This window comes from Syngnathus typhle, linkage group LG9 (genome assembly GCF_033458585.1).
Source record: "Syngnathus typhle isolate RoL2023-S1 ecotype Sweden linkage group LG9, RoL_Styp_1.0, whole genome shotgun sequence".
Classification (NCBI taxonomy): domain Eukaryota; kingdom Metazoa; phylum Chordata; class Actinopteri; order Syngnathiformes; family Syngnathidae; genus Syngnathus; species Syngnathus typhle.
This window is the reverse complement of record NC_083746.1, coordinates 5,413,391-5,434,511: the sequence shown is the minus strand read 5'-3', so window position 1 is coordinate 5,434,511 and position 21,121 is coordinate 5,413,391. Positions and strand designations below refer to the sequence as shown.

The 21,121-nt window shown below is 42.6% G+C and overlaps 3 protein-coding genes across 7 annotated transcripts; 2 read left to right on the top strand and 1 right to left on the bottom strand.

Annotated features, from left to right (window-relative positions):
* Positions 1–1,021: 1,021 nt before the first annotated feature.
* si:ch211-67e16.11 (uncharacterized) lies at positions 1,022–4,875 on the bottom strand. Its single transcript, XM_061286348.1, has 8 exons — positions 4,641–4,875; positions 4,026–4,307; positions 3,006–3,236; positions 2,764–2,934; positions 2,554–2,685; positions 2,307–2,473; positions 1,925–2,197; positions 1,022–1,837 (listed from the first exon to the last, which is right to left on the bottom strand). The coding sequence occupies exons 1-8, from the start codon at positions 4,873–4,875 to the stop codon at positions 1,661–1,663; spliced, it is 1,668 nt and encodes a 555-aa protein (XP_061142332.1). The 3' UTR covers positions 1,022–1,660.
* A 1,587-nt stretch (positions 4,876–6,462) lies between these two features.
* Positions 6,463–14,666, top strand: ttll4 (tubulin tyrosine ligase-like family, member 4). 2 transcript variants are annotated; one of them, XM_061287276.1, is made up of 21 exons: positions 6,463–6,609; positions 7,403–7,975; positions 8,366–8,789; positions 8,857–8,983; positions 9,131–9,221; positions 9,359–9,420; positions 10,472–10,590; positions 10,823–10,933; positions 11,008–11,084; positions 11,182–11,373; positions 11,472–11,554; positions 11,730–11,858; positions 11,955–12,077; positions 12,349–12,447; positions 12,752–12,886; positions 12,992–13,129; positions 13,214–13,310; positions 13,788–13,998; positions 14,124–14,191; positions 14,275–14,336; positions 14,417–14,666. In XM_061287276.1, the coding sequence occupies exons 2-21, from the start codon at positions 7,577–7,579 to the stop codon at positions 14,538–14,540; spliced, it is 2,871 nt and encodes a 956-aa protein (XP_061143260.1). In that variant the 5' UTR covers positions 6,463–6,609; positions 7,403–7,576; the 3' UTR covers positions 14,541–14,666. The 2 variants fall into 2 exon arrangements, with proteins under 2 accessions (XP_061143260.1, XP_061143259.1); XM_061287275.1 differs by having other exon boundaries at positions 9,131–9,228; positions 9,357–9,420.
* Positions 14,667–14,790: 124 nt separating this feature from the next.
* prkag3b (protein kinase, AMP-activated, gamma 3b non-catalytic subunit) lies at positions 14,791–20,703 on the top strand. 4 transcript variants are annotated; one of them, XR_009715763.1, is made up of 15 exons: positions 14,791–14,906; positions 16,031–16,146; positions 16,909–16,972; positions 17,057–17,208; positions 17,298–17,379; positions 17,504–17,562; positions 17,697–17,742; positions 17,835–17,889; positions 17,964–18,090; positions 18,357–18,522; positions 18,825–18,862; positions 19,040–19,186; positions 19,284–19,377; positions 19,439–19,781; positions 20,201–20,703. XR_009715763.1 is itself a non-coding variant. In XM_061287278.1 (13 exons), the coding sequence occupies exons 1-13, from the start codon at positions 16,129–16,131 to the stop codon at positions 20,266–20,268; spliced, it is 1,116 nt and encodes a 371-aa protein (XP_061143262.1). In that variant the 5' UTR covers positions 15,857–16,128; the 3' UTR covers positions 20,269–20,703. The 4 variants fall into 4 exon arrangements, 1 of the variants encoding a protein (XP_061143262.1); XR_009715762.1 differs by lacking the exon at positions 14,791–14,906 and having other exon boundaries at positions 15,858–16,146; XR_009715764.1 differs by lacking the exon at positions 14,791–14,906 and having other exon boundaries at positions 16,068–16,146; positions 17,061–17,208.
* The last annotated feature ends 418 nt before the right edge of the window (positions 20,704–21,121 follow it).

The following is a 21,121-nucleotide window of genomic DNA, read 5'->3' as shown; positions in this document are numbered from 1 at the left end:
CATTTCTTCGTAATTGTCATTTTATAATCTGTACACAAAACTTGTGATTTGAACACACAGCTACCTTTTGGATACAATCTTGGTGGTTGGTCCAGTCTGTCAATCCACACATTTGGGAATGGTTTTCCTCAGTTTCTATCTTGAACATTGTGTGAACAAACATCAATGTCAAACGTTTTTTCTTTAGACAAAAAAAAAATCAGAGACACACCTTTTAATCAGTTAAATAAGATGAAGAAGAAAAAAATTCCATTGAGATGCCAGAATCCTTTCCAAAGGATGATTATAGAAGAAGAAATTTCATTTCTTATAAATTCAAACGTGTCACATCACTTTTGTCTATGTAGTGTACGTTGTTAGTTGGAGGTTGACGAAAATAGAGGAGGTCAACTTCGGGACAGGACAAAAACAATTAAAAAGTAGACAACACATTATCAGTAATGAGTTCTTGCCAGAGTGTGTGATTCACCATTCACACACACACACACACACACTCGCACACATGTATGCACACAGGAGTGGTGCCCTTATTAAAAAGCCATGGCCAGCCGGTGTAGCAGTGAGGGCAGTCTCAGTGCTTCATCTTTTAATCATGATCATCGCAGGCCAATCTCAGCTTCTCCTTCCGTGTCCTTAGCGTCTCTTGCTCTTCTTGCTTTATTCGGGGCACAGAAAAACATCTCTATGTTTTCAAATCTGATATCATTCTGGGATGATAAGATATGCAAATTATGTTTTATTTTGGTCTCATCGTTGTTGTTTTTTTCTACAGGAGAAAAATTCATCCAACCATTTACAGATTTTCAATTTCTATTTTTATCTTTGGGTGAGCTGGAGCCTATCCCAGCTGGTTTTTTTTTTTTTTCGGGTCACATCGATGTGCGTAGGGAATTCCCCAGTTGCCGCAGTTTTTGTAATAAAGGTCTTCCAGCATCCGTCTCAAAATCCAAACTACTACTTGTGCAAACATGGTATCATATTCTAAGTATATACGTATACTTTATTTATACTACTACCATACTAAACTATATTTTTATCCATTACAAATAGCAGATAGAACTGTTTTGAGAGTTAACTTATTATCAAAATAACTATTATGATCAAAATAACAATAACAATGTGCAGCCAATTAAGTTAAAGGGGAGCTTTGGTTAAAAGGATAAGTGGATAAATTAATTTAAAAACAGAAAGGATGGTAGGTGGTGGATGAAAAGAGGAAGCAAAGAAATGACAAAAAAAAGAGACAAGTGATCAGTTGTGAAATGTTGAACTAACACACACACGCACACACACACACACTTTGACCCAAGTGTGTCCTTTTGCTGAACCTCCACACACATATCAACACAAATGGGGTTCAGGTTCAGGACACCCCCTTGGGATGAGCTGTCATCATCATGGTTGCAGTCCAGGTTCAGCGTTAGGGCAGAAAACACACTTATACACGCACACAAACCCAGACACACACTATACATACATACACGGACACACAAACACACGTCAAACACAAGCACATTGGATCTACTGTCCATCTACACATGCATGTGATAAACTCTAACATGTATTTTCTGTGTGTGTGAGGTCTCTCTTTCGCTCTCTCTCTCGCTCTTTCGCTTTCTCTTGCGCTCACTCTGTCAGTCTCTTAGGGTTCCCCCCTTTCTTAGTTGATCCCCCTGTACTTTCTGTGCCAGAGCGCGGTTGGCAGGTTCTGGCATCCCTGGTACCACCGCCGCATCTCGCTGTCCGTTAGCGGAGGTGTGGCGTTGCATGGAGCTCCTGCCAGGGTGATGTTCAAAAGGTTGGCCCACCGGTCCAACAGGTGGGAAGCCCCCGCACTCTGCAATCAGGTTGTTACAGGTTTTTTTTTTTTTCAGAATATTTGTTGAGTAAATGAGCTCTTGGAACTTCTAATTCATTAAAATACCTTCTCCAGGTAATCCAGCAAGCAGGTTGAGGGACCAATATGACCCCAGCTGCTGTCCTCCCAGCTCATAGCCACCCTGTGGTTCTGGTAGTTTTGGTTAAACAATTTTTGATTCTGGATCAAAACCACATTGAGATGTTTCTGGGAGCCTCTCAGCCTTTTGGAAAGAACGCCGCTGTAGCTCTGATCCACGAACAACAAAACACGAGTTGCCCTGCAGCCGGCCAGGTCAGTCAACAGCTCGTTGACTGAGTAGCGCTCCTTCAGATCAGCCTGGAAGTAGAAGCAATCAACTAAACAGGTAAGGCTCCTCTCTAGTTCCTCTATGTTCTGCCTCAATCTGATCAACAACACTATCTGGCTGTGTCTCCCTCCATCTTACAATGCCGTTGAGGTTGGCGTCCCATAGTAGCATGGTCCCATCACTGCGCGTGGGTGAGTTCAGATAAAGCACTAGTGAGTCGGCGCAGTGTTGTTTCCTGCAGACATAGGACACGTGGTTACGGATCACCGCCTTCTCCGTGGCTGAGTAAGCACCCTCCAGCTCCTCTGCAGCGGAAGAACATGGACAAAGAAGTTACCTGCACTGTTCCATTTATAATTGCAATATCATCTTTAGGAAGTCCTACCTGGAATGTGCCCACTGCTTGCAAAGAAGGTCTTGATGTGATCTTTGTGAAAACCATTCATCCGCAACATTCTGTAGAACCTCTGAAGATTCTGCACGTGTCGCTGGAACGTCATCTGTTGCCGCCAGCCACCTGACGCAAAAAAAATCAAACTGGTAAGCCAATAACGTTATTGGACATTGAGGCCGAAAGCTGTGGTGCGGATTCTACCAGAGATAAGCACGGCATGGTCGCAGGTCTGGTAAAGGCGGCAGGAGAGTTGAGTGGCCAGTGGCTGCTGGTGACAGCGTCTGGTGTTTTTGTTTAGCTCACAGCTCGAGATGGGCAAACTTGGGGATCCAATGGGCACCAATTGAGGACACCTGGAGAAGTCTGTGTGATCTGCACAAGCAAAATGAGGTTATAGAAATTCAACATGATCAACATGTCCTCACATCAGGTTTGAAACTGACCTACACATTTGAGTCTCTGGGTCCGGTTGCTGTCTCCGACTCTGACCACCAAAGGAAGGAAGTGGACCTCACAGAGCCGCCCACTGACTGGACTGCTAAAGGTATCTTTGCGTGAAGCTCCGCCCACCAGCCAGCCGTGCCCATGTCCCATAAGCCTCTCGGGCCCGGCTTGCCGACGCTTCAGCTGGTTCTGACAGCGACCTTTCAAGGCCTGAGTTAAACACTCTTCTCCTGAAGATGCAATAGATGCAATGAATAGAGTTCACTCAAGACCAGGAAAAAAACATTCCACTGGAGCCGAATAAAGATGCTGCTTTTTGGAGTTCTTTGCCCCAAAAGACTTTTTGGAGACCTCTTCAGATTTAGAAAAAAAAAAAAAAGCTATCCCAAATCTATCCTTAGAACTCAGCAGGGGGCATACCATTTTGTGTGTGTGTGTGTGTATAAATAATTGACTGGTGAGGCACACAGGCCAAATTCACCTTAACATCTGTCTGCAATCTTTTTCACAGAGGGGGGTGAGCAATTTGCACTTTTACCACAGTTTCTTTTACTGAGTTTGTGAGGATCCGATACTCACTTCCTGTCCCCCCGGACAATTTTCTTTTCTTTTTTTTGAAGCACTTTGTTCACTCTCCCTGATGGCCTTTTATCTATCTCTCTTAAGCTGTGATGTGTTATTTTTCAAACCACCAAAAAGCACAAGTTTGCATGTTGTCCGACCAACTTTTGATTTGCATGCTTCAAATGGACCAGAATCCTGATCACCTCCAGAATCTAATGAGAAAGCACCATGCTGCCTCAGACCGTGGCCCAGTTGCAGGCCTTTGGTGTGAATGCTAAAAAGACACAATATCCCAAGCGACATCCTTTTCCTCACTTCCCATAATGAAATTAAAAAATAGTAAAACAACTCACATTTGAAAGTTCTGGCTTTGCTGGAGGTCTTCGCTTTACTCAATGCGATTGTAGTGTTTATTAAAAACTAACTGCAGCTGAAACTCAATCAACTAGACTCACCCAGGTAAATGCCATCGAGGTGGGCACATCTCTTCTTTGTCACATTTAGGTCCACGTAGAAGAGGGCAACCGGGTGTCCGAAGTTCTCGCCGGGATTCGGGTCCAGCACCAGAACGGCGTCATGGCTCATGGAGGCAGGGAAAGCCGGAGGTTGGTACCTGTGTCTGCTCTCCCTCCTGTTCACCAATGGGCCCATGCTAAAAGCACTCCGAAATTTGGAGCTGATCATCCCACTGGACGAGTAAGAGTCTGGGAGGATGGCAAGCACTTTGTCGGCGGCACCTGGGTCACAATATAAATCAATCATGTTCACAGTCACAACCAAAGTAATTTAACTATTCAACTTCAGTTACCATATATCTGTTAGGAATGTGAGATTGTGAAGTATTTATTTACATTGTCCTTTGTGAGACGTTTTCCAAACAATATCAGTAAATTCATGTTTATTCATTGAACTTTCACCCAAAAATTATAATGCAAACATGTAAATAAATGTGGAAGGAAACCCAAAGCGAACCCTAATCCCCTCGAAATCATACTTTGAAACCTTAATGTCACACCCTATAACACTAGCTTGAGATCTCAATGTCAAAGGTGTGACTTTTGATGCGTCACCTGCAGTGGCGGGTTGCGGCTCGGAGATGTAGACGGCCACGGCGGAGGGCGGCAGGTGGGCGAACCGCCGACACTCGGTTTCCGAGTGAGAGGAGGCACGCAGGCAGCGGTCCAGCCGGTCCCACTCCAGGGACTGCAGGCCCGAGCGCACCCAGCGCTCCAGCTGCACCTGAGGCACGCCTTCCGCCATCAACGCCGCCAAGTGGAGGATGAAGATGAGGAGAGGATGTGTCATTGTCCCAGTCGCCTTCTTCTGGGTCTGTAATCCTTGAACTTTCTTCAGATCACTTTCTATTGTTGCTTTCCTCTTTATTTGTCGTCAGCGCTTTCTCTCTATATCTAACTTTTAATTGGCTCTCCTTTTCCTTTCAAATAATGATTATTTTTAATCATCCGTTTTAAAACTTGTTTCTTGTCACAAATGAGCTTTTTTTCTTCCAGTGCAGGTTCCTGAGTTTTGCTATTGTCTTCCGAAATAAGATTCCGGCATCCCTTTTGCTCCACATATGTATGGCTTCTCTTTTCTTTTTTCCCCCCGCTGTAGATATAAAAATCAATTCAAATAATACGAATTCTAGATATTTGAAAATGTTCTAGTGATTTTCATTACTTTCCTTTAAGTCTTTTCCTTTATTCTTGTTTTCTTCTAGTAGTTGACGACAAAATTAGGTTCCATATTCATCCCAGCTCAGGAAAAAAAAAAGTGTCCTCTTCTGTTATATTCCTGTCAGGTTCACAAGTTAAGAGATCATCCGGGAGGAGGAGAGTAAGATTTTACTTCTCCTCTTTTTGTGTCCTGTGCACTCTCACTTACTCTCTGTGAATAGACTGTAGAAGCTCTTCAGCCACCTCTCAGCAACCTCCCTCTTTCTCTCTCTCGCTCGCTCTCTCTCACTCTCTGCTTGGGAAAGAGAGAGAGAGGAAGTGATACGATAAAGAACGGGAAAAGTGATGGGTACAGGTGAGAGTTAAATCAGGGAAGAAAGGCAAGTGGTAAGCTGACCATATTGGATGAAAGATGGAATAGAGAACGTGGAGGTTAAAAAGTTGTGAGAAGAAAGGAGGGAAGCGAAAGACTGGAAACACTGAGGGGACTCGAACTGAATGGAATCTAATAGAAAAGAATCGAATGGTCAGCACATCAACTTCACATTTCTGAGGTTCACATTTCAAAACTGGCCTTTGGCTTTCCTATGTGAGGTTTGCATATATTCCCCATGTTTGGGTTTTCTGTGGGTACTCCTGTTTCTTCCCCATATTCCAAAAACAAGCTTGTTAGGTTATCTGAATTGTCCTTATATGTGAATAACCTGCAATTGGCTGGCACCCATTACAGGATGCCTCTGTCAGATGGCATAGGCTTGACCTCACCTACGACCTAAGTGGTATAAATGGTTCCATAGAATAGAATACAACAGAAGTAGAATAGTAGCAACATGCTTCATGAAGAAAATGCAGTACATTGTTATGTAGTAATACAGCTTTAAAGTTTGAATATTATTGGTGGAATTGGGGACCAGTAGTTAAAAAGTATGACCAAGGTCCGCTGTACTGAAAGCAACCATAATCGCATCTCGAGAGCCCTCTGCTGGTGAACTTGCTGATCTACAATACCGCGTCTAAACAAATATAATTGTTTCTTTTCAGAAAAAAACATGATTATCAAAAATCTGTTTCTTTTTATATTTTGTTTATTGATTTTTAAATACCGAAACTAAAAAAAGTTTTTATGCGGTGATTTGACGTGCGTTGACGTTGGACGCCAGCTGGGGGCGCGCCATTGAATTCGCGAACCGGAAGTCATCAGCAGTCATAACTGCTGTCGCCGTGATGCGTCACTGCTCACCCGGATTCCCCGGCCCCTCTCTTGTCGTCAGACCCTTGCCATGTGAAAGTGGAGCCATTCACTCCTCTTGGGGTGGAAAGAGGAACTGCCACACAACGTGCTGGCCTCTTTCTCCACGTTCAAGTAAGTTTAATGTTATTTTTCCCAACTTGTATCGAAGGCAGTGTTTTATCTTTGTAACGCTGTTGTACGTTTTGCTATGGCGTAACTGTGATTCATACGATTCAAAGCTAGCATCAAGTGGTTAGCTAGCTCTTCATTCTACTCGAAAAATCAGAGACACCGGTATTCGATAAAGATTTACCTTAAATACGACATCTTATCCACTTTATCGTATTTGTGTGTCAAGGATAACGGTGCTTTTCCCACCCCACAAATGAACCGACTTGACAGTGGGGGTGAACAAGTCGTCGCTTGTCATTTGGACTTGTTGGTCTTGTGCAAGTTTATACATCAACAGTAAACTTGTGTTAATATTGTCATCGCTTTCATACTCCGTGTGACTTACCCTGTATCGTGATTATCGCCTCCTATTTTTGTTGAGATAAAACTCACACTTAGCAATACAGTATCGTGCAAAGTTAAGAATTCCAGCTTTTATTTCATATTATTTACACCTAAATGTCAGGGCTCCAGACGAACACTTTTACTTGGAGCACAGTGTAAGCCCTAACTCAAAATTTAAGGAGCGCTTGAAGAAAATGTTAGGGTGCACACTGAATTGGATTGGCAGAGTAACATTCTGCTCCGTTTTTACTTGCAGACAACTGTATGACTAGCAAGTAATGAATGTTGTGAACTTGAAGATAATTCATTATTGTCCTTGTTGGGTCTAGTTGTTTAACTTGTTGGGCATAGTTGTTTAACTCAATGTTTCCTTGTCTCCACGAGTCACTTGGGTTTGTCTTCTTTGCAGGTATTTGAGCTTGGATCGCAGTGATGATTGCTGTTGCTCATCAGCATCTAGCAAGAACCTTTTATCCAAATCAATCTGGAAAATGCCCAAGTTTGACTAGTTTCAGCTGACGTCTCCAAAAACCTCAAGTGTCTTTTCAGAGGAGGATTTGTCATTGTCTCGTTTTGAAGTGCCATGCCCAGCAACAAGTCCGCAACCTGGAACGGTGGTATCACCCAGGCCTGCCACAACGCCGCCATGTCGCCCATACCATTGGTCAACATCAGCCTAGAGACAGTTGCGACTGCTCAAGTGCCTCGTCCTAAAAAAGTGTGCGCCAAACTTCCTGCCTTCTCATACGCTCAGGAGCAAGGGAATGCAACCCAGAGGCAATCCATGCCCAGTAAATCGCTAAGGTTTAGCGGAGTTCCTAGGGCAATCAAGTCGACGGGGGAAAAGCCACTTGTGAGCAGCACCATGGACACGGGTGACAATTTTTCTTCTGCCATCAAAAAGGAAGTCCTCGGCTGTCCGAGCGTTGACACCTTGCAACGAGTCCAAGGACGCTCTTCTATGCAGATAAACATGTCTGAGGTATAAAATATATTTAGCAGAAACTCATTTGGTACATCTTCACAATCTTATAAGAGAAAATTCTGCCTTTACTGAAATCACAATGTTCCGTTTTAATTAACAGTCAGAAAGGCATTAACGTAAACTAATCCTCCACTATTTCTTAGAGATATGACCTGCTACAAAGGGTTTAATAATAATGTATTAGTGACTTTGAAAAAGCACGTACAACAAAGTCTGTGACTTCCACTAACAACCCAGGCTAAAGTTTCCTCCCGTTCAGCTCCTTGTTGGACAACAACAAACTCTGCGAAATCTACGGAATCATTGCACGACCATAATGATGGATGAAAGCAATACAGCATTTTTGGTTTGAACGCTCGTTTTGTTTGTCTCGTTGTTTTGTTTTAGCTCGAAACTGCAGAACTCTCCTCCACACCTTCGGTGCCTCCTTTACGCCTTATTCCTATTGAGTACCAAGGAACAAAGATGGAAAAACATACCTCCAGCATTGACGCCAAAGGGGAGATGAGCAAGAGCTATCCGTTGACTATTTCCAACCAGCGGAACTCTGCAGCAAAGTTCAGTCAGACGCAAAATGCTCATGCTAAATCGGCTGCAGCGAACAATCCCCTTCAAGTCATAGGTGATTTTCCACCACTAGTTTATGTTAAGCCTCTAACACCAGTAGCTTTGGATTCAAACAAAGAATTCCCTCAAAGTCCATTGAATATAAATAGAAGCAGAAGTGGTAAACTCAATGGTCAGATGCAAAATGGGCTCAATGTCAGCGCCACACCAAAGGATCTGCCCGGGCCGTTGGACACCCTCCCAGGTAATTAAAAGCAGACCAGTCTCATCCACACTTGGATGAGATTCTTAACCATTGCTCCGTCCTTCAGGCGCTCTAATGGGCTCTGTGACCACCAAGATCTCCGCCATCCACCTGACAAAGCAGACACAAACTAGTCCTCTCACATCTTTGTGCTTGACCCCCCCTCCTTCTCAGTCTGAGGCCACAGATGCGAGGTAAGACTGTTCAAAAAGATTACACAGTCCAGACACCCTGAACCGTTTTCATTTATTTATTTTTAACGTTCCATCCTGCGCTCTCAAGTGAATAGCTTCTTTTTAAACACTCTCAAGATTGTATTTAATCCTGTATTTGTCTTCCAGCTCAGAATGCGATATGCAGGTGGATTGCAGCGGTGAGGAGGAGCTACCTTATGAGTTGGAGACAGCCTGCAGCGATGATGATGATGATGATGATGATGGTAAAGTCATCGACATGCACGCTTGCGATGGAAGTGCTTGGCAATTCCCTCATAGCGCCGTCATATTACCTACAACCTGCTGGCTCTTTTTCCCCCCCAGTATAATTGTTTTAATTTTTTTCACCCAGATTGTTCGGAGTCATCCAGTGTCGACAGCTCTTCGTCCATTGCATCGGTAGTACACATTACTGGGTGAGACTTCCTGTTATTCCTGCACACAACACACACACCAGGGTGATAATAATTTGGGATTTTTCATCACACTTGGTTTTTATTTAATTTTGACGGAATTTGTAAGAGCGAGTTTGTTTGTTTTTATTAGGGATGGTCCAGTACCAGGTATCAATATCGCGCCCAATGCTGGCCCTTTTGTAGAGGAACCAAATGACACGCTAGGCTGACAGAATATTTTTTCCAAGTTAACTGTGCTCATTAAGATGAATTTTTTGTTCATAGGGTTTACATTAATGCCTTGTCGGAATTGACTCGGATGTCCGTATTTTATACACATTTGCTGTCGTCCGCCCCCCCCCCCCCCCATTTTGTGGTCATTGAACTGACATCTAGTCCTACTGTTTGGTGCCCCCCCGCCCCCAGTGACATACAGCATACATGCATCGGTTCCTGTGTTCATTCTTTGCACGGCTATTGTTTGGTGAGGCTGAAAGCAGCAGAGTACGGTGGAAAGCTCTGTAGCATTGTGCACCACATTGTTGTCGCTCGACTGTACAAGTCTCCACCAAACACTCGTAGGTGCTTCTCCCGCGAAATAGACCACCTGCCATTGTGGGCTTTATGTGGTCATTTGGTAACCCTGCCCTCGTCTGAAAACTCAGGCTCGTAGCTCGTGCAGGTGTAGTTCACATATGCGTTAGCTGCCTCAAAAGCGGGAAGCGAAGATCCACTCGTCCTTCATCTTCACCGAACTTCACCTCCTACATGACTGTCATGTGAGTGCTCGTCATTTTGATTGGACAACTTTCTCTCTAGCGTGTGATCGTTATGATGGGATCGCAAGTTGGCATGGTGGAGAGAGACCCACATTGTACCGTATTCTGCTGGCGGCACGTAGGCTCAACAGCCATGACCTTAGATGCATTCAATGAGAGAAAACCACCTGTATCAAAAAAGAAATTCTGCGTTTTGACGATGCTTAATGATAACATTAAATTGTACTTATCAGTAAAATATTTAGGGGGACTGAAATAGATTTTTTTTCGAATTTTCATCTCTATCTTACCAGTGTTGAGGAACCCATGTCGTTGGAAGCGGAAAACAATCAGGTGCAGAAACCGGCTCTTGTTCCCAGCCTGTTCCCACTCATCCCTCCCACACTCTATTTCAGTGCTGCCAATGAACAAGGTACAGTATGAACACACACTACACACACACACACTTTCTGTCATAGAGATTCCTTCCTCCCTTTTCTGATTTGACACCCAAAGCTTGATCAAAGAAACAGCACCGACCGTGATGTGAAAACAGCCCTGTTTAAGTGCATTTCGTGGAGATGGCAACTTAAAGGAGGATTACAGTTCCGTTCCAGTCGACTCCGATCTGATGTCATTTTTCAATTTGTTGTATGTCCTTGTAGTTGAATTGCTGCCTGAAGAGCAAACGCGACTTTTAAAGTGGAAGATTAGCACAGTCACGCCCAACGTTGTGAGGAACGCCATCGCCAGGTCGCACTTCATGCACACCAGGAGTAGGTTGCCTCAAGTGCAGTTTTTGTGTAATTTTTCACAAGATCAAAGCACTTAACGTTCAGTGTGTTGATAGAAAGCCATGACTGGTTGGGCTGCTGGGGACACCACATGAAGTCTCTTTGTTTTAAGACTCTTCTAGAGCACCAGAAGGTGAAAATGCGACGCTGTTTGGAATCAGTCAGTCCAAATAAAAAGCCATATGTTTTCTCACTTAACTCTGTTTTGTCGCCTTCTGACATTTTTTTAGTTGAACCATTTCCCCGGAACATTCCAGATTGGCAGGAAGGACCGTCTTTGGAAGAATCTGTCCAAGATGCAGCATCGCTTCGGCAAGCAGGAGTTCAACTTTATCCCCCGCACCTTTGTCCTTCCTCAAGACATCCTGCAGCTACGCAAGTCGTGGAAGGACGGCTCCAGACAGAAGTGGATCATCAAACCTGTAAATTCATTCTTGTTTATCAAGATTCCCTCCCCCCCACACACACACACACAATTGCAGACTTATTTTTCTTTAACAAGACTTTTTCCCCCCAACAGCCAGCCTCAGCCAGAGGAGTGGGAATTCAGGTCATCCACAAATGGAGCCAGATTCCACGCAAGAAGTCCCTTCTGGTCCAGAAGTAAGTCTTGGGGCCACCATTGAAAATGCCTTGAAAGAGGCAAAAAATAATCATAATAATAAATAACAATGGTAATATCCTTATATTATTCATATTGTACCAATACTTTTGTCCATAGATACAAATACATTTGTTGCAGTGTTTTTCTAGCAATGAGAATATTTGTGTTTGTCAGGTATATCCACAAGCCCTACCTCATCGGTGGTAACAAGTTTGACTTGCGCATCTATGTCTACGTGACCTGCTACGACCCGCTCAGAATATACCTCTTCTCAGATGGACTGGTCCGCTTTGCTAGCTGCAAGTCAGTGTTTGCTAGCCTTTTACCCGAGTGACTTTTAACCTAAAATGTGCAGCGGGTAACTAATGAATTAAACTTGGAACTTTTCTCTCTCTGCAGATATTCACCCTCCATGAAGACACTTGGCAACAAGTTCATGCATTTGACCAATTACAGCGTCAACAAGAAAAATTCAGAGTACCAGGCCAACAGTGATGACAAAGCCTGCCAGGGACACAAATGGTAACATTAAATTATTATTTTTTTTATTCTTTTGCTTGTCTCCTTTTGTGTTATTACCCAGTGTGTGCTATTATATAGTCATATAAACCGATTATACATTTTTATGTGTATTTCATTGAACAGCAACCATTTATTTCTCTGTCTACAAAAATGATTTTGTTCACACTGATGCCAGCAGTGTGGGTTTTTTTCCTCCCTAGAGGGGGCAAAAATGTTTTAAGAACTCCTGTACGTGTTTAAACATAGCCTGAATACACTTGTTTATTTTCAGGGCTGTGAAGGCCTTGTGGCAGTATCTCGGCTCCAGAGGAGTAAACACCACCTTGATTTGGGAGAAGATTAAAGACATTGTCATCAAAACAATAATTGCGTAAGACAATTCTCTTTTTGTTTTACTGTAATTTATTGTGTATATGCCCTCGTCCATAGTACACATCCCCCAAAATTACACCCCTTCTGTACCTCCGACTGAATGTCAGATTCCACTTTTATCATCTCTCTTTAATTCATCCAGACAATGTGACGGATTTCTTTGTTTCCCTTCTACCCGTGTAGCCCCTTAATTTGTAAAATTTTTAGTGTGCGTATTATACATGAGAAATTACGCTGCTTTTAAAGATATGTTATATGCTTTTGGAGCTGACGTCCTGTCTGTCTCCCGGATGTGTCATCAGGTCAGAACCATACGTGAACTCTCTGCTCAAGATGCATGTACGTACACCTTACAGCTGCCACGAGCTGTTCGGCTTTGATATCATGTTAGATGAAAACTTGAAACCCTGGATCCTAGAAGTCAACATTTCACCCAGGTAATACACACGCACTGGGTACCATTGGCGAAACGGTGTTCATTTTTCACTTTCACACATTCTTCACTAAAGAACTGACCATTATTGTTTGTTTCCATCATGCAGCCTCCATTCCAACACAGCATTAGATGTTTCCATCAAGGGCCAAATGATTCGAGACCTCTTGAACCTTGCGGGCTTTCGTATTCCTCATCGAGAGGATGTTGTCTCCTCCAGTGGAAGCACCTCCAGCTCCAACAGCAGGTATGATGAGGGAACGTGCTTTACTAGAGACTTCTATAAACTAAAATGTGTAATAATAGTTTTGTCTCCTGCGTGTGTATATAGTTTGTGTGCTGTGAACAAGGAGACGAGCAGTCTGGAAATCTCAGTCGACGAGAAAGTGAAACGGGCGTTTTACCTCAAACAGCGCTTTGCTGATCAGGTACACAGTCACTCTTAGGGAAACATGGAGTAAAAGAAAATAAAAGCACATAATTTCACTCGCTTACCAAAGATGGATGAACTTAAAGATTTATAAAACGTCTTGCAAGGTTTATCATTAATATGTGTAGATATGGCAATTTCATATAACTAAATAAACTTTCCTCTATTTTATCTTCAGTTTTTATTTCCTTGGTACGGCAACAAATACCAGGACTACACAATGGCAGATTATTAAAACAATACAATCGACTGTCATTAAATTCATGTTTTGCAGATTTCTAATGAATTGCCTACCTCTGATTTGCAGTATGGTATCAAGTGATCCGCAGGCTGACTTAGCACTGTTATCAAAATGATTACGAAATTGTGAGGGGTTTACTCTTGTGATTTACTAAATGTAATATAGATTGTGTGGATACCTAAAGTTGCAGCCAGTGACACTGTCCTCCAATTCAACTTTTCTTCCTTCTGTCAGAGTATCCTGGCAACAGTGCTGGATGTTTTGACTCCCAACGATGTCCGCGTCCTCGCCGAGAGCGAAGACGAGTTGGGCCGCCGCGGACAGTTTGAGCGGATTTTCCCATCGCCGTCTTCATCGAAATACCTGAGATTTTTCGAGTCTCCCCGGTACCTCAGCATTGTGTTGGACCAGTGGGAGCGCAAGTACGGGAACAACAGGACAAAAGGTTTGTCAGTATATTTTTAGGACCACCACCAATGGTGGAAGTTTTGTTGGTGTGATTGATCGTATTTAAACTCATATAATAATCTGATTAAACTGACAGTCTGGGCGGATATGTTCTATGTGCAGGTATCAATTTGCTCAGGCCTTTGTGTCAGAAAGGAGTCCATCTTGGTACCGATGATTCCGCTCACATGGTAAGGAGCCAAGACCATTTTGATTTCTATAAACGTACACTGAATTTCAAATGCTTAACGTCTGTGTTGATTTGTCCGCCTAGTGGTCCAAGTGTAGCTACTTCTCCAACTACAGAGAAGCACCCGTCATCCTTTCTAAATCCAGGTGTGCACTCTGGCTGGTGTATTTGCAATGTTATCAAATGCACACATCGCAATCGAAAGGTAACTGCTCTCATCTTTCAGGGTGGCGCTCATCCGTCAGCAACTGTCGGATGAAATGGACATGGACGAAGGCTCAGACAGTGATGCCTTCGTTGCCGGTCCCAGATTCAGTGCCGGCACTGTTCCTAACATACCTGAAGTGTAATATCTGAGATTGTAATTTTAATTTTTTTTTTTTTTTTTTACTAACTGGAAAATTTTGCATTTTTCAAGGGCTTGAAAATATTGCTTAGGAGTACACATTGAAAATAAAAATTAATATTGAACTAGATTGTGTGTGCGTAGTGCTGTTGCGGTTCATTTTTACAATTGTTGGAGTCTTCCGCAATCCACCATAAGGTAACGGGGTCTGCTCAGTGTTTGCAACAGGACGTGGTTGTAAACTATTAATATCTTGGCTTTTCACTCTTGAGCGGCAGGCCTGTTTGGATAACCACATGTATTAATAGTAAGATGCTAGAAAACAGCTGTCTTTGCCTTCTGCTTACTGGACGCAACTTGAACCTCTAAGGCAGTGCTTCTCAATTATTTTCTGTTACGCCCCCCCCTAGCAAGACGAAAACTATTCGCGCCCCCCCCGTGACTATCCTAACTTGTCTTGTAAGTCGTAAAATGTTGCACTGTCGCAAACGTCACAGAAGTAACAATGAGAGCGCCACTGCCCCCTGCTGGGAAGATGCGCAATTACACTTTATTCTAGTACTGCAAAAAAAAAGCCTGTTCCCCAGGGTCACACGCGCCCCCCCAGGTATAGCACGGCGCCCCCCAAGGGGGGCGCGCCCCACTATTTGAGAAGCACTGCTCTAAGGTAATGTTTTTCTCTAAAATGTTCTTCTTTAGATTGTGGTTTGTTTGCAAGGTATTCTATGAACATCAAATGTGAATTTCATCACTCATTTTGAATTAGACGCTTGCCATGAAGTTGGAGTACCGTAGGTGCATGTTTTATTGTGTCACAGCATTGATGATGAAATCGCTAAATCTCTTTAAAATTGTCCATTGGGAAACATTAGTGTTAAACTGTTGGATTACTTGTTCATGCATTTGTTCACAAAGCAGTGAATCTTGCCCCATCCTTCTTGGAGAACAAACAGCGAGTAATATTTCTTGAAGCATGAAGTTCCTTTTTGTTTTTATCAGTGTCCATTTGTGGAATTATTTCCTTACATGTTACCACAGAATTAATGTACTGGACACACTATTAAGATGAGGAATCCTGGAAAGATGTGTTGTACATATCTCTGCGCTTATACTGATGGAGGTTTCTTGGATTTTTCACTCCGTCTTCCAATTGCAAGCAGCTGAAAGAATTGTTACAGTGAAGCGGTTCACTGAAACATCATCCTTTCAAACACGACAGCTTCTGTCTTGGCTCACCTCTGATTTTGTAAGTGGTTCTAATGTGTATGCCCTGGCTGTTTTTAGCTACCGGACCTCCCTCCCATCCTGGCTCTTGGCTGTTGCATGTTTTCACCCACCTCTCCTCCCCTCGCTTGCTCTCTTGCAGTGAATACCACAAGCCTCCCACCACTCGGTCCAGATTTAGACCTCAACTTTTCCCAGACTTTAAGGACCAGCTTGTTGAATTGTGCTGTACCGTTCCACTTGTTCACCATATCTCAACCTCATCATCAGGATGGGCACGGAATCCTCCAGATGTCGGCCAATGGAACAAAGGATTTTTAGCTTTGGGTTCTGATGCCAAGGAAGATTGCCTCACCACTTCTCCAATCATGGAGCCGCTTGCCGAGGTAGGACTAATTTTTTTACTACTTGTATGCCTTAGAACGGCAGTTCTTAAACGTTTTCCTGACATGCCATCCTGTTGACAAGTAAGATCCTGTTGCTGCTAGATGACTTGGCATGGCTCTCTATCAACTATGCAAACCAACAGAGCTTTCAGCAGTCTTCTGTATCCGATTTAGCCTACTAATTCCTATGGATCTAAAAGCTTTTTGTGGATTCCCTCATGTGTGGCGCGTACCATAAAGGTCAAATAGCATTGTTTTGCATGACCCAATAAAATGATTAGACCTTTGCTGCACACAAGTCTTTAGTGTACCATTTTTGCTGATGCATCAACTCCGTGAGTGTAGAGAAATGGAACGTTGACTTCATTGCGCAAAATTAACGAAGATCTGAATGCTAAAATGATTCCGTTAGGAATATCACAGAAGAGTCATCCTGGCATGCAACACATTTTGGAAATCTTAAATCAACAGATTGTCACAAGTGTTTAAAAGAATTGAGCTGGCAGATGTATCAGTCAACCACTCAACAGGTTATAGGCACTAAGGCAAGGAGATGAATGGTCCAAAATGCTGATTAGTAGCTCTCAGAAAATGTTCTCATATTGCTAAACCTGATCGTCGACCAGTTTTTCAGTAGCATACAACTCTGCTGCATCTTGAGCTGTTCTTGTCACTCTTCTAATGTTGCTCGTAATGACTGAGGTAGCAAAATTCCAAAACTTTTATTAGATTGAGCCACTGCCAATTTGCTTCTTTTTGCAGGTTCCCTTATTTGAGATGGAGCTGGACGAGGACACTGCGGTTGATGTCTTAATGGCCAACACGGGTAACAAAGATATCGGCGACACATGTCGCCAATTTTTTTATTTTTTTTTATGAGTTTGTTCATAGAGCATGTGTGCTTTGACAGGCAGTTGTTCACCTCCATGGACAGATGCTACAACTCCTTCTGCGGTCCCAGAGCGAGATGCTTTTATTTACATGAACTTCATGAAAAACCATAGCTGCTATGATGCCATTCCTACCAGCTCTAAGCTAGTCATCTTTGATACTGAACTGCAGGTAATGCAAGAGCAGCATCTAGTGCAATTTGGACTTCCTTGGGGGAACGTTTTAACTACCGTATTTGTATTTTGTGCATTTGCGTGAAGGTGAAGAAGGCTTTCTTTGCTCTGGTGGCTAACGGTGTACGAGCAGCACCCCTGTGGGACAATAAGAGCAAATGTTTTGTAGGTGAGTCGTTTTTTTTTTTTTTTAAGTATTTATTTCATTTTTACCATCTTACTATAGAATATAGACCTCCGTCACATGGCCCATCTTTCAGAACGTATTATTTAGAACTCTTGTTTGCATGCAGGAATGCTGACCATCACAGACTTTATCAACATTCTCCATCGTTATTACAAGTCTCCGCTGGTGAGCTAACTGATGTTTCCTTTTTTGTATCTGACAAATTTTCCAGGGTCTTAATATCTTGGCATGCTTTTCGGCCAGCCGTGTTGGCGACCATGTTGTACAAGCCAGCTGATGGATATTTGTGTTGCTGACAGGTTCAGATCTACGAGTTGGAGGAGCACAAGATAGAGACGTGGCGAGGCACGTACTGTATACATGACGCAGGAGTGTGATATTAGTGTCATAGAATTTCAAGTTTGCTTGTCTTCTGGACTTGCTTCCCCTCTCGGCAGAGATCTATCTGCAGTACTCCACCAACAGGCTCATCAGCATCACTCCTGAAGCCAGGTCAGCGTCCCTTTGTTATAAATTGTCAAAGTTGCAAGATGTTTTGTTTAAAGAGCATATTATCCTCCTTCTAGTCTGTTTGACGCCATCTACTCACTGTTAAAGAACAAGATACACCGACTTCCCGTCATCGACCCGACATCAGGGAATGTCCTGCATATCTTGACACACAAGCGTATCCTCAAGTTCCTCCACATATTTGTAAGTAAAACAATCAGGTCTCCCCACATGATTTACTCTTCATAGATTTTTTTTTTCTCCATCCTCAGTTATTCACTAGACCCGAAGAGTCTGTGGTTTTGTGATCAAGCCCTGTCTAATGTAAAATGATTGCTTTGGCGCCAACTTGTGGCATGTTGGCATAAAGAACATATAGAATGTCACCAAAACTTTATTGGAAAGTGTACTGTGTCTACTGTATGTCATCTTTATTGTGTTTGACTTTAAAAAAAAGTCTCCTGCACCAGGGTTCTATGATTCCAAAGCCATGGTTCCTGCAAAAACAGATCGGTCAGCTGGCTATCGGTACCTTTAAGGAGATCGCAACAGTGCAGGAATCTGCATCGGTCTATGAGGCCCTGAGCATCTTTGTGGAGCGACGAGTGTCCGCTCTGCCTGTGGTCAATGAGCAAGGTAGTTCGACACTCCAAAAGAACCTCTTTCACATAGAGATTGGCAACATCAGAGTCGTAATATGAGATCTGACAATTAATAGCGACCCGAAGAACATCAATGTCATGTTTCTTGGCAAGTCCTTTATTCCAGCTCTTTCCAGTGACATTGATCTTGCTAGGCTCGAAGTCAAAAAGGATTTGAAATTTGTTCTCCCATCGCTCGTTCATGCAGACTAAAATCCAAAAGATATGTGGTCCTTGAGATGCATTGTGATCATCTATAATGGGTGCATTCATGTTTTTTGTGTATTTCTTTCTCAGGTAAAGTGGTGGCGCTATACTCCAGATTTGATGTCATTGTAAGTTCCACAAGTTCATACTGTTCACGAGATTGTTAAAATGTTACTGCACTTTTATACGTTTGGATTTAAAACCACAAAACTAGCAATTCTGCATCAAACCACATACAGATTTGAATGGAAATGTTCAACTTGTATAAGCTTCTAATTATTATTTTTCTTTGGTCTGTTGCAAAGAATCTTGCAGCCCAGAAGAACTACAACAACTTGAACATGACCATGACAGAGGCTGTTGCCTCTAGAGCGTGCTGCGTGGAAGGAGTGCTCAAATGTTACCCTCATGAAACCTTAGAGACTATCATTGACCGCATCGCTAAGGCTGAGGTAAGAAAGTCATTTTTTTGTGACTACTCAGCGACCGCTCATTTATGGAGTTAACTACTACTTCCCGAGTACTTCCCACGTGTTGCGTCTTTTCTAGGTGCATCGTTTGGTGTTGGTTGACGCCAAGGATGTGGTGAGAGGAATCGTCTCACTTTCTGACCTCCTCCAGGCTCTGGTCCTCAGCCCAGCAGGTATTGAAGCACTGTGCACCTAACCACCACCTCCATATGTGTGCCTTGCTTTCTCTCGCAGTCCCTAGTCACCCCAGATGTGTGGCTGGCCCAATCTTCATCCACAAAGGCCACGACTGGCTTCTCGTTGTCCACACTTCATCTTCTCCAGTAGTGGCTTATGTTCCAAACGCTTTTTCCCATTCCCAAATTATTAATCTACAAAAAACATCTAAACTCAGACACCAGTGACAGTCTGCTACTCTACCTTGATGCTACTCGACCCTTGTGCACCTTTGGGTTAAAAAAAAAAAAACCATCAATCACCATCTGCCAAAGACAGAGTCCTCATTCTGCAGCTTTTGCAAACACCTTCTTGACTCCAGCTGAAAATGTTAGCAGCTCCTCAGCCCCTCACCTTGCAGGTATGAAGCCGTGAGCAAGCCCATGCTATAAGCAAGCTGTCACTTGTTTTTGGTAGAGGTTTTTTTTTTTCTTTCTTAGTGTTTTGAGCCTTTTTTTTTTTTTATGAGCAGGGCTTGGCACTTGAATCTATTTCTCTTTTCTTGGTGTAAAGGTTTGTCAATCCCTGCTTATGAACAAGCTTCAATTCCGCTGCTGCTTGAGTGAACCATAGTGTGCAATATATTTTCAGCCATTTATTGGATGAAAACATCCGTTAGGAGCATGAAGAAAATGCCAACACAGACCTAATCATCAAACTGATTAGATGATTGAGTAAATTGATTTTTGAGCCTGTGCACGGAGCAAATTTAAATTCAAGGTACAAATGTAGTACTAAATCTTGTAATTCCTCATCAGTTTGTTCATTTTTCTCTTTCAGATTTTATGAATGATCTTGTTTTCAAGAGGGAGGAAAATGAGATAACGGAGAAGAGTGGACAAGTGTGACCAACCAAATCCAGGTTACATTCAGCTGGAAAATTGAGAATCAAAAAATCTGTGGACTTGATTCAACTTTCCTTTATTGAGACATTTTGTTTTATTGAATGAAACATGCTGGCGGACTTTGACAAAAAAGTGATCATCTCTATTCAGACTGAATTATGATGTATTGATGCCCCGAAACTTACAAGTGAATGTTTGATTCTGCTGTGAAATGAGCATCAGCATCATGTTACATCTATGTTGTTCTTCTCCACCTGCAATGTCTTTTTTAAAATGTTTTAATGTGATTCTTTCTTGCAGCTAGCTTGTGTTATTTATATATAGTAGTAAAAAAATGGAGCTTGTATTTTTGAATCTCCAAATACAGGGAAGTCAGCCGCTGAGGTTAAATTAATTCCTGTTCATTCAAATAAGAATAAAGGAAAGGTCTAATCTTTATTTGCCTTCTTTTGGCAGATGGTTTATGTGAGCGTGAGTTGGACTGACTGCCTTGTTTACAAGAGGAGGGTTTGTTAACTCTGACAGTTTCTTACATCCTGGTCCCATGGTTACACCCACACGCAATTCCCTGCATTAATATTCAAGATTTCTTTAAGGGCACAAAATGATAAAACAGTGTTATATATGTTGTAGAATTAACAAAGATTCTAATTTATATCCAATTATATTGTAACACCCCTCTGATGTGTTTAAATTTATACTCCTATTGTTCATATCAGTCACACAAAGAAATCTTACAGAATAAGGATGCCAATTTAGTTATAAAACAGACAATAGACTTTGTCATTTTAAATCAAGGAGTAATGGGAATACATTGGCTCCATCCTTTGGACAAACATAAGAACCAGTCAGTCAC